We start from the raw sequence: 11,380 nt of genomic DNA on the forward strand, positions 1-11,380 counted from the left end.
TACAAGTAAGAGTTAGTATTTTGAAAAAGAACAAGCTAGATCACAAAACATCTATATTCATTGATGATGAACTAAATTATGAAACCTTTTCAGGCCAAAAGGAAGCACTCTCGCTTCCCGGGTCCCTTTCCTTGGCGTGCTCGATCATTTCTCTTCAAATAGTTTCTCTGAAAGTTTTGGCACTTGAATCCGAATTTAAATTTAAATTTGGTTGCTTGTTGCATGCTTCATCATTATTAATATACCTAAATTTAACTAATGACTACAACTTCTAGTCATTTTTTATTAAATTGAATTGAGTTGAAATAGAATGAAAAAAAATTGTAAGATAATTTAGAAAAAATTTAATGACTAAACACATTCAAGCTAGGGAACGTACATTTGGGTTTATAGAAGGAAAAAACATACCATCGTTAACTAAAATTGTATTCATACGATGTACGTAGATGGAAAATTTCTCTAACTTTTCTACTTTTAAAAAATCAAAATTTTCTATGAAAAGATACGGTTGAGGGTAACAATGCCTATCGACTTTGGACTAGGTTGAGTTAATAAGTAAAGAGGTCATTAAAACTTTAACATTGACTATCTATATTAATATTGTTAACAATACTGATTAAAGCCACATTCAACTTACAAGTGATTTGTTTTAGGACATACATCGATCGATATGTACTTGTCTATTTACTTTACCACTCTAAGATCGAAGTATCGATTATCGAACACTTGTATAGCTTGATGGTTCTCGTCCCAATTGTAATAATTATTTTCTTTTTAAAAATGTTATGAGTGTACGTCTTTTAAATTTAATCCACCTGGTGAGGAGTGTCGTTTCAAACTTCTTTGAAACTTTCCAGAACTATGATACACAAACAGATTCTTTCATGAAAAATAAATCTTCCACAAATAATTACTAATTCAAACTAACTATGACAAAGTACATAAAAAGAGAAAAAAAAAAAAAAGGAAGAAAACGTTTGAACCAACAGCCCAAACTTTTATAATGGATATTTTTGCTTCTTTAGTGTAGGGACTCATGAATTATTCCACTTTATTTTATGAAAAGGCTTAAAAGAACTACTACACATTCTTGGGACATGTATTATTCAACGTATGGAGTTTGATCACACTTTACAAAACATGTTATTTTGAACCAATCAACCAAAAGGAATCAAAAATACTCATTTACTTATAGAAACCAAGTGAACTTAAAGAGCCAATTTTAAGTACCCTAACAATTAATGAAGCTAAAGATATTGAATTCTTTGTTTAGAAGCAAAGCTAGCTTATGATATACGAACTTTTCAAGTTCTAAAGTGTACATTAGAGCCATGACACCACGAGCATGTTTTGTCCATCATATTAGCTTGTTTCCGTGGTCCTTTAAATTGTTATAAAGTTGTCAATAGTGGGATATAACAGTCTCTACTTCCGGATAAGACGCTTTCCGGTTAAGACGCTTTCTACTTCCAGATAATACTCCGTATTTGTTCATTGCTATGTTAATTTGCATTTTATTCCATAACGTACCGTCCATCTTATATTTCTCATGATATCTATAGCCTGTTATTGTTTAACATGAAATTACAATATTAGATCATGAGTATAGGGTATTATCAAAATGCGGGACAAGAAATAAGGAAGACAATTGTTATTTAGCCGTTAGTTAAAATATATTAAATTCAAAAGCTTGAGCAACTCATTTTCGATATCAAATCTAAACCTTTCTTTCATAGTTTAGGTGTTATCTTATCCGTCACCTGTAGCCTGCCTCATTAGTAGAGATGGCATCATGCCGGATATGGGCTGGGTTTAGGTAATCTCGTACCCAGTTAAAAACAACTGTCTCAATTAGTAGAGATGGCATCATGCCGGGTATGGGCCAGGTTTAGGTAATCCCGATCCCGGTTAAAAACAACTATCTCAAACCTGGATCAGACGGGTCTCCATTTATTTACTAACTGTCGGGTATCGGGTTTTCCCACAGGTAATCGGCGATTAATTATTGGTATTATTTTTTAAACTGTGTTGCCCGCTTAATCCCCCCCCCCCTTCATGCCGGGTATGGGCTGGGTTTAGGTAATCTTGTACCCAGTTAAAAACAACTGTCTCAATTAGTAGAGATGACATCATGCCGGGTATGGGCCCGCTTAATCCCCCCCCCCCCCCCCCCACCAAAAAAAAAAAAAAAAAAAAAACAAAACTACTCATAACCTTTGTAATAATGAAATTCTTTTTATCTCAAATAAATGATGATTACTTAGTAACTGAGCTTTCCTTTAACAGAAAGTTGTTCGACATTGGAGCATAAATGCAACTTCGTTGTTAACTAGTTACTCACATAGTCACATATTATGTAAAAACATATTATTATTATTATTATTATTATTATTATTATTATTATTATTATTATTATTATTATTATTATTATTATTATTATTATTATTATTATTATTATTATTATTATTATGTAATGTAATATATAAAAATCGGGTATTAGGGTTCAGGACGGGTTTTGGGTATATGGTTCGGGTATACGAGTTTTCATATAGAACCGGACCTAGTCTCAAACACGTTAAAAAATCTTAAACAAACTCCATACCCTGCCATAGACCCACATACCCGGACCTGAACTTGGTTTCGAATTTTCCCTTCGAGTACGGGTTTCTTTGCCATCTCTACTCATAAGTCAAGTTATAGCAAGTTATTTTCCCTTTTAATTAAAAAAATAGTAGAACTTTTATCATTTTAATGAATAATTTTATCAATTTTAAACCTAATGTTAAGATATCTCAATTCTAAATCCAGTAAGTAATCTTAGTGTTTTTTTATTAATTGATATAATAGAATCATATGATTTATATTATAGGTCAAAATCATACGATAATTTTATCACGCAAACTCGGCATCTCTCTTATCTTTATATTAATCGTTTTGATAACAGCAATTAAAGTCTTTCGGTCTTTTGGGCCAACTCATTAGAAATGGCCCATGATCATGGGATCGATATTTCATCTTTGACCCATTAGTACTGCATCAGTATTTCACACCTCCTTTAGTGATTATGGGCCAAGCCTAGTTTCAAATTTCAATATGCTAGTGAAATGTATTCATATTAGATTGAACAAAATATGGTATATTAGTTAATCAAATAATATTAGTTAATCAAATAATATTTGATTAACTAACGATGAAAATACCTAAACTGAATAGCTTTTTGTTTTAAATTAAAGCTATGAAATTGTTAAAAGTTTTGTTTGGATGCAATTAGTTTTAGCTTTTATTTGGAAAAAAAAAAGTTCTAAAATGAAATGCTACTTGAAGTAGCGGTTCAGGAGCTTTACCTTTTCAATTAGGGAAGTGATAATCATCCAACACAATTTAATAGATCTACCACACTGTGCATATCTTATAACATGTCGTACAAGTTGAAACACCCCAAAAATATGAAAGACAAATAAATCAATATTTTATGTATTTTAGCCCTTAAAATAATTTTCTAGTATTTTGTTTTGAGATAAGGGGTTAATTTAGTTAGACATTTAGTGGCTAGCAGGTATAATACTCACTTAAAATAAATAAAACGTGGCAAGAGAGTGGGATGTCCAGCCACTTTGTGTTGATGATTCATGTTTTCACTATCTAACTCTCTTTCAAATCTTCTCTTCCACTAGTTCTTCCTTAACCTTCTTAATTCACAAAATTAATATATGGAATTCACTCCCTAAATTCTCTAATTCAAATTAAAGAACTAAAATTCAATTGAGGATTTGATTATCCTTGGAGGGGAGTTTGATATTGGCAAGGAAGAAATGAAGGAGATTGGATTTCAATTGTATTGATGTTCTTTTAAGGTAAGAAATTCTTCCTAATTGTTAAATTAAAATATTAGGGTTCTTGATTATTGAAATTGTGGTTTTTGTTATTTTGGAAAAGAACCCTAATTGAATTAAAAGGGGGAAATTAGGGGTTAATGCAAATGAGTTTTTATGATAAAGCCCCGTAGTGATAAACCTTATGTTTTTGGGTGTTTGGCTAGAATTATGTTATGAAAATCATAATGAAATTGTGTTGAAATGTTTTGTGAAGCCAAACACCACAAGGAATGAGTTCATAGTGGATTTAGTTTGGTAATGAAGGAAGAATTGAGATAATGGAACTCATAGATATGTATTGTACATGAATAGGTGATGGTGAAGACCACCTAATTGTTCCTAATAGTCAAGTAGAGCCTAATAGCCAAAATTAAGGTGAGTGTATATGCATATGATCATGTTCTTGTTAATAGAGGTCATAGGTGGGTAAATTCCTATGACCCATATGTTTGTTGAATATGAAAGCTAGTAGGTGGGTAAATTCCTACTAGCAAATATGAATGTTGAATGAAAGCTAGTAAGTGGGTAAATTCCTAATAGCAAAGTTTGATTAATGAATATGTAAGCTAGTAGGTGGGTAAATTCCTACTAGCATATTTGATGTTTGATTATGAAAGCTAGTGGGTGGGTAAATTCCTACTAGCAAAATGTGATTTTGATTATGAGAGCTAGTAGGTGGGTAAATTCCTACTAGCCAATTATATGATTAAGACTAGTAGATGGGTAAAGTCCTACTAGCATTGTCCATGGCCATGTTGAAAATGATTTGTGATGATTTTTGTGTTTATGATTGATATGAATGAAATGGCTATAAAAAGATAGGCTATGAATGATGCTTGATGCACTAATGTTTTGGTAACTTGATTATGATCATATGTGTATGCATTCACTAAGTGTTTTGCTTATTGTTTTAGTGTTTACCTTTTTATAGGAAATTAAAGTTTGTAGTCGCGGTAAAGAAGTGACCAAGTATAAGTGTTTTTGCGTGAAGCTTTGGGTAAAAGATTCCTCGTATAATTGTGTGATCATTTTGAATGGTTAGATGATTCCGAGACCCCATGGGATCCCAAGACTAATTTTTGTAAACGAAATGATGAGTTATATGTCATGGTCTTGTTGTCTATCTTGTTAAGCTTTAACTCAACATTTACTATTGCAAGTTTAGTGTCAAAGTGTTGAACTTTGGTTTGGTGAAATATGGGTATGATGACCCGTTTTGTAAATACTTGTATTTGAGAAATGGTCATTGTTGAAAGTTGGATACTATGTTTATCACTTATTTAGATGTCTTTTTGTTCATAAGTATGTTGTCAAGAATTGTTGTCAAATATTGTGGAACTGCAGGAGACTGCGGATGTTGTGCATCATCCGCCAAAGCATCCGCAGGTGAAGGCGGATCATCTGCCATACCATCTTCCATTAGCTGTCCTCGACCTCACTTTTTACCGAGCCTTTCTTTAAACTTCTCGAGTCCTGAAACTCGTAAATTAGTCTTATTATACCATTATAAGAACATTTTCTTTGTTATTTCTTGAATTGGAACACTTTGCTTTTCGACGAAAACTTGCATTATTTTTCTAAGTACCGAGACTGTTTCTAACTTGTTCAATATTTTATTATATTATGTCAAAAGAGTTTGGGGAGTTATACAAGTATGCTATGCATAGCAGTGGTAGGTTTATCAAGTTATGTGGTACGAATATCACTTCCCTTTCGATTAAGGCTTTAAAGTTACACAAATATCTCCTGAAGTTGCATATGCAACTATCATACAAACACTTTTAAAAAAATAAAAGCTCTAGCTAACAACTTTGTTTAAAAGCTACACCTTACAAAACTAAAATCTACAGCTACAACTAATTTTGTCAAACGTACTTATATGTCTTGTCATTTTTCAAAACTATTATCGTGATCCATTCCGCCCTGTACATATATATGGTATAAAACATTAATTAGCTCGCAGTATACATATAATCAGACAAGGGCAACAAAAAAAAACACACCCGGTTAAAAAAAAACTGATAAAGAAAAACCGAAATCGGTACTGAAAAAAATCGGTTCGGTTTGGAACCGGTTACAATTTTTGGTTCAGTATGAAAAACCTCCGTTTTGGAACCTGTTCCAATTTTCAGTTCCAACGATTCTAATTCGGTTCAGTTTCGGTTTTTGATAAAAAAAAAAAATAGAAAAAAACTAGTCAAAGGTTGACCAAAAGCGGTTTTGGTCAAAATGATTATTCTATTTAATGAGGGTGGGGATTCCATTATGTTATCTCAAGTTGAGGGTAAAATTGGGAGATTTTTGACCATTGGATTAAAATCATTGTTCAAGATTCATTGATCATTTTTGAATCTTGACCCTTAATTTTAATCCAATAATCAAGATCACCCAAACTTTAGGGGATCTCTAGTTCTCTACCCATTTGATGAAGAGTTTTTTTTTTGAACGTTCAAATGGATAGATCCTGTTTGTCCCAATTATCGGTACCTACATAAATTCGTGCAGGATGTCATTCAAATTTCATTAAGGTGCATTAAATAGTTGTATGCTTACCATAAAATCAAAAGGTGAACTTTTGATATGACAACATACAACCTTCTTATGCACATTAAGTAAAACCCTAAGAGTCTCGTTTAACATTTTTCTTATTTAATTATTACACAAAAAGTGCTTTAACAATCTATATGTACATCTAAAACTATAGTATCATAAATGTCACATGGCATCTCAAGATTTTGTACAACCAAACTATTAAAAATGACATATTAGTTTCCTCTTTAAGATCAAAACACAACATACAACAATAATTACTTGTTAAGTCGATATATAGAAATACATAAAATCTGCCATTCGCCACCATTAAAATACACGCGCCGCCAGGAAACACCTCCAACCCCACCACCAAAAAACATCAGTGACACATCGCAAACTTACCACTATCTTTTTTGTCCACATAATAAAAAAGAGATCTGATCAATACCCACAACTTCAAATCCCTCAAAACATAATAAAGTTTCAAACTTTATTATTATATGTAAGTTTATATATAATAAGTTGTTATATATATATATATATATGAATAAGAAGAGAAAATGGGTGGAGTGACATCATCAATAGCTGCCAAGTTTGCTTTTTTCCCACCAACTCCGGCGTCATACACGGTGGAATCCGACGGCAGTGGAGGGTTTGTTATACCGGAAGTTCCCCGGAGAGATGGTGTTGATGTGTTGAAACTTAGAACTAAAAAAGGAAATGAAATTGTGACAGTTTATATTAAACACCCAAAAGCTTCTGCTACCCTTTTGTATTCTCATGGAAATGCTGCTGATTTGGGTCAGATGTTCGAGCTTTTCGTCGAATTAAGCCTTCGTCTCAGGGTTAATGTTGTTGGGTATTTTCTTTCATTTTTTTTTCTTTAGATTGTTTGCTTTTTTATGAAAAGTTGATCATTTGATTTATGTATGATGTTTTGTTAGTTGTTATAGTTGTAAAATTTTGTGTTTTTATTGATTGCTAAGTTAGACTTTTTTGCATATAGATATAGGGAAAGTCGAGCCTTTTGGTTTAAATGTATGCGACCTAGCTAGTATTCCTGTGGCCGTTTCTGTCCGAATCCCTGGCCATCCTAAGGGGTTTACCTTAGGATTGCTTTACCAATAGGTTACTTTGGAAATGGTTGGACTTTTTGTGTAAATATGAAGAGGAAAACAAAGTTTTGATCTTGGTTAGTTAGGGTTTACGCAAAACCTTTTGTTGCCGTTTTACGATAGTAAGATAATGCCCTGATGTTGTTAGTGCTGTAACATATTTTGATTTAGAAAGTTGAGATTTGTATGCCACTTGAGACCTTGAGGGAGAAAACAGTTGCTTTTGAACGGTTTTCCTGCTTATTGTATGTGTAGCTTGTAACAAACTGAACTTGGATTAATTTATTTGATCAAGGAAAGTCAAAGGTTGTGGCAAAAGGTTGGATATATTATGCTCTACCACATGCCATGCAAAATTTGATTTTGGATTTGTGCTAAAGACTCCTTGTGTTTACTAATAAGGCCAACAAATATAAGTATATGTTTGGACGGATTTAGTATTCCTTAAAACTATACTAGGAATATCTTTGATCTTATTTAGATACTAGTTGATGCTTGTGGGATAATTGGATGAGCACGTTTTAACTGTTTATTGCAGTTTGAAGTTGCATTATCAATTTCGAGGCAAGGGTGTATCTACGTAGATGTAAGATGAATCATGGGCCACACTTTAGAATCCAGAGTTTCGATAGATTAAATACCAATATTTTGAAGTACAAACTTCAACATTTTTAAAGATCCTATACCAATTTTTCTCACAAACCAAAATAAATTGCTCAAAATACAAGCCCATGAATCCATCACCAATCTTCGTGTAATAGCCAATAAGCAAATATGGTAAATAGGTTGTTTCCTAATTAGTCAGTTTTTGATATTTTCATTAAATAGTTGCTACTTAGAATCTAGGACTCTAGGAGTAAACAATTGATAACTAGGATAATGGCGTTGATAGGTGCTGATGATAGTGGTCTAATTAAAAGTGTAGACAAGTGTGTACATAATTTTTTTATAAATGTGGTTTATGTTTACATGATTTTTTAGTTTCTCCGTGCTTATGAAGGTAACGGTCTTGTCTACGTTTATAAGTGTGGACAATTTGATAACATTTTTAATGCATGTACAAAGAAGGGTTTGAAATCATATATATGTCTGTTTCCTGTAACGGGTGCATTAATAATGTATTTCCTTATAATAAAGTCTAGTCTGCAAAAAAATGTAGTACTGCATTACTAATAACCTGTTTAGTTTTTGTAACAACCCGAGCATTAATCCAGCACGTCTTGCCAGTCATTTTTGACTTTTTGTCGCCTAACCTAAGTAGGACAAATATGATTTTGAAGCTTGGATCTGCCACATTTTTGAGTGTTTGGGTAGAACAGTAGAAGTGCTGATGTGGTAATGGTTCTGATTTTTAATTAGTTACATATATCTAAATAAATGGCTTTGGAGAAACATTTAACTAGTTAGTTGCTGTATAATAATGATTATTCAGATATATATAAAAAATTTGATCAAGGAAAAATAACTGAAGATAACATTGTTTTTGGCCAGTCTTTCTACTTGTATGCCTTTTATTAAATTGAATCTCACTGGTGAACTTCATGTCAACCCATTTTTGAGTTTAGACAGTATGAGTGAAAGACTATGGCTCGAAGCTAGATGTCTGGTGCTTTTCCGTAGTTCTCCTTACAAGATTAGAAGCATTCGATTTTAGATTCGTAATGAGGACTCCTGGTGTGTACTTATAGGCCAACATATATGAAGATTAGTTCGATTCAAAATAAATGGTTTGAAGAAACATTTATGTAGTCAGAATATTTGATTTTGAGTGTTTGGGTGAAAATCGTGTTACTTCTGATTTTTTTGATTAGTTTGATTTAAAACAAATGGGTTGAAGAAACATATATGTAGTTGCTATATAAGTAAATTATCAACATAATTTGTGACATTTTGTTTCAAAAAGAAAAGAAAAGAATAATTGTGAAATTTTCTACTTATCTCTTGCTTTAATAAACTGATTACTTCAAATGGACATTTGATCATTTGTAACGTTTTAACTATTCTCTTACGTGTATGCAGCTATGACTACTCTGGCTATGGGCAATCAACCGGAAAGGTTTGTTGTGTATATTATCATATCCTTGTTATGCTTTATAAACATATCTATGATCATTAAGAACAACTATAAATCCTAGTAAAGTGACAATCATCCTTTCTTTTGCTCTTCTCTCTTTCCCTCCACAACGCAGCCATCTGAGTGTAATACATACGCAGACGTTGATGCGGTATATAAATGCCTCAGGGAGAAATATGGTGTTAAAGACGACCAACTAATCGTATATGGTCAATCTGTTGGTAGTGGACCCACCATCGATCTTGCCTCACGTGTACCCGACTTAAGGGGTGTGGTTCTACATAGTCCCATCCTCTCAGGCCTGAGGGTGTTGTATCCTGTCAAACGAACCTATTGGTTTGATATATACAAGGTTGTAATCAAATGCATACCGTGAGAACCTTTTGTGATGTAAATATAATATTAAGCCTTTTATCTGCTTTCATTTGTTTCAGAATATTGAGAAGATCAGTTTAGTGACTTGCCCTGTTCTTGTCATCCACGTAAGATGAATCATTGCGGTTTTTAGATTATACAAAGTAAACCTGAAACTCGTGTCTTAATGGTGAAGTGTCCGTGTCTGTATACAGGGAACATCAGATGAGGTGGTTGATCATTCTCATGGGAAACAGCTATGGGAGCTTTGCAAAAACAAGTATGAACCATTGTGGCTAACTGGTGGCGGCCATTGCAACCTTGAATTTTATCCCGAGTTCATCCGACACATTAAAAAGTTTGTTTTGTCGCTTGGAAAGTCAAAAGGAACCTCCACCAGCTCAAAAACCTCAACAGCAGATGTTGAGAACCAGAAGAAAGCATCTGAAAGTGGCACAACGGCCACTGTAGACACGTTTGAGTTGCGGCCTGACCTTCCAGAAGTTTCTAGGAATAGTTTAGATAGTAGGCTTGAGAAGTCAAAGAAGCCAAACAAGCCTGAGAAGTCTCGAATGAGTGTTGACATATTTAGAAGACGAAAGGGGTTGGTCTGGTGATATTTGTGGAGCAAGTTTCGTGTGGATTGTATCATGATGCTAATACACTTTTTAAGGTAACTTTTTACATAATCATCTCGCCCTTTTAATGGCGTTTGGTAATGATTTGTTATGAAAGTGAGTTGTGTCCCTGTTAGTATTAATGTGGTTCTCGAAATCATTTGTATGTCAGCGGACATTAATGACAAGGTGTCTTGGTTTTATTTATCTTTTCTTTTAGTATTCCTTTTTCACATGTAAAATGAAGCATTATAAATGAATATGAATTGTGTTGAAGTTCCTCCGGTCCTGCTTTTTGGTTCGCGTAATGAGTTACTTCAATGATACTTCTGACGTTATATTCAGTTCTTTCCTCGGCGTACAGGAATCACCTAGAACATCTGTCTACCAATTGTGTTAGTATGTCATCCTGGTCCTCTTAAGGCGAAATCTTTATAATGATATCCCAAAATCTGTAACCCTTTCCTTAATTGCCTCTAATGTTACTCAGTCGGTCCCAAGCTAGACTAGATCGGGGCCATATATAACACGGCTTTGATGTGAATATTCAGGATTATAAAGGGACAACCAGAACCGGCTGGAGATTTCAACTTGGTCCGGGCCATGTTTGGGTATAAAAACCTTGTGTACTTAAAAGTTACGAGAGATAGTGCCCGCATGTTGCGGCGGTGAGATGGTGGGGTGATAGGTCAAGTCATAGAGATGGTTAAGATTTGAGGAGAGAAAAAAAAATGAGTTGTTGAGATTTAAGGTTATTATAGGTTTATTAGGTAAACATGTTTAAATTAGTGAATAAAGAGTATGGGTATTTTG

The 11,380-nt window shown here is 33.4% G+C and overlaps 1 protein-coding gene across 1 annotated transcript; it reads left to right on the forward strand.

The window, feature by feature from the left end:
- Positions 1-6,654: 6,654 nt before the first annotated feature.
- LOC122578989 (alpha/beta hydrolase domain-containing protein 17B-like) lies at positions 6,655-10,843 on the forward strand. Its single transcript, XM_043751064.1, has 5 exons — positions 6,655-7,266; positions 9,542-9,578; positions 9,712-9,948; positions 10,031-10,078; positions 10,166-10,843. Exons 1-5 carry the CDS (start codon positions 6,968-6,970, stop codon positions 10,565-10,567), a joined length of 1,023 nt encoding a protein of 340 aa, XP_043606999.1. The 5' UTR covers positions 6,655-6,967; the 3' UTR covers positions 10,568-10,843.
- Positions 10,844-11,380: the final 537 nt, after the last annotated feature.

This window comes from Erigeron canadensis, chromosome 8 (genome assembly GCF_010389155.1).
Source record: "Erigeron canadensis isolate Cc75 chromosome 8, C_canadensis_v1, whole genome shotgun sequence".
Lineage (NCBI taxonomy): Eukaryota > Viridiplantae > Streptophyta > Magnoliopsida > Asterales > Asteraceae > Erigeron > Erigeron canadensis.

Excerpts from the sequence above, each read along its gene's own strand:
- LOC122578989 (XM_043751064.1), top strand. The coding sequence starts at position 6,968 with ATGGGTGGAGTGACATCATCAATAGCTGCCAAGTTTGCTTTTTTCCCA. Across the intron at positions 7,267-9,541 it reads CTCAGGGTTAATGTTGTTGG|CTATGACTACTCTGGCTATG; the intron begins GTATTTTCTTTC and ends ACGTGTATGCAG. Across the intron at positions 9,579-9,711 it reads ATGGGCAATCAACCGGAAAG|CCATCTGAGTGTAATACATA; the intron begins GTTTGTTGTGTA and ends TCCACAACGCAG.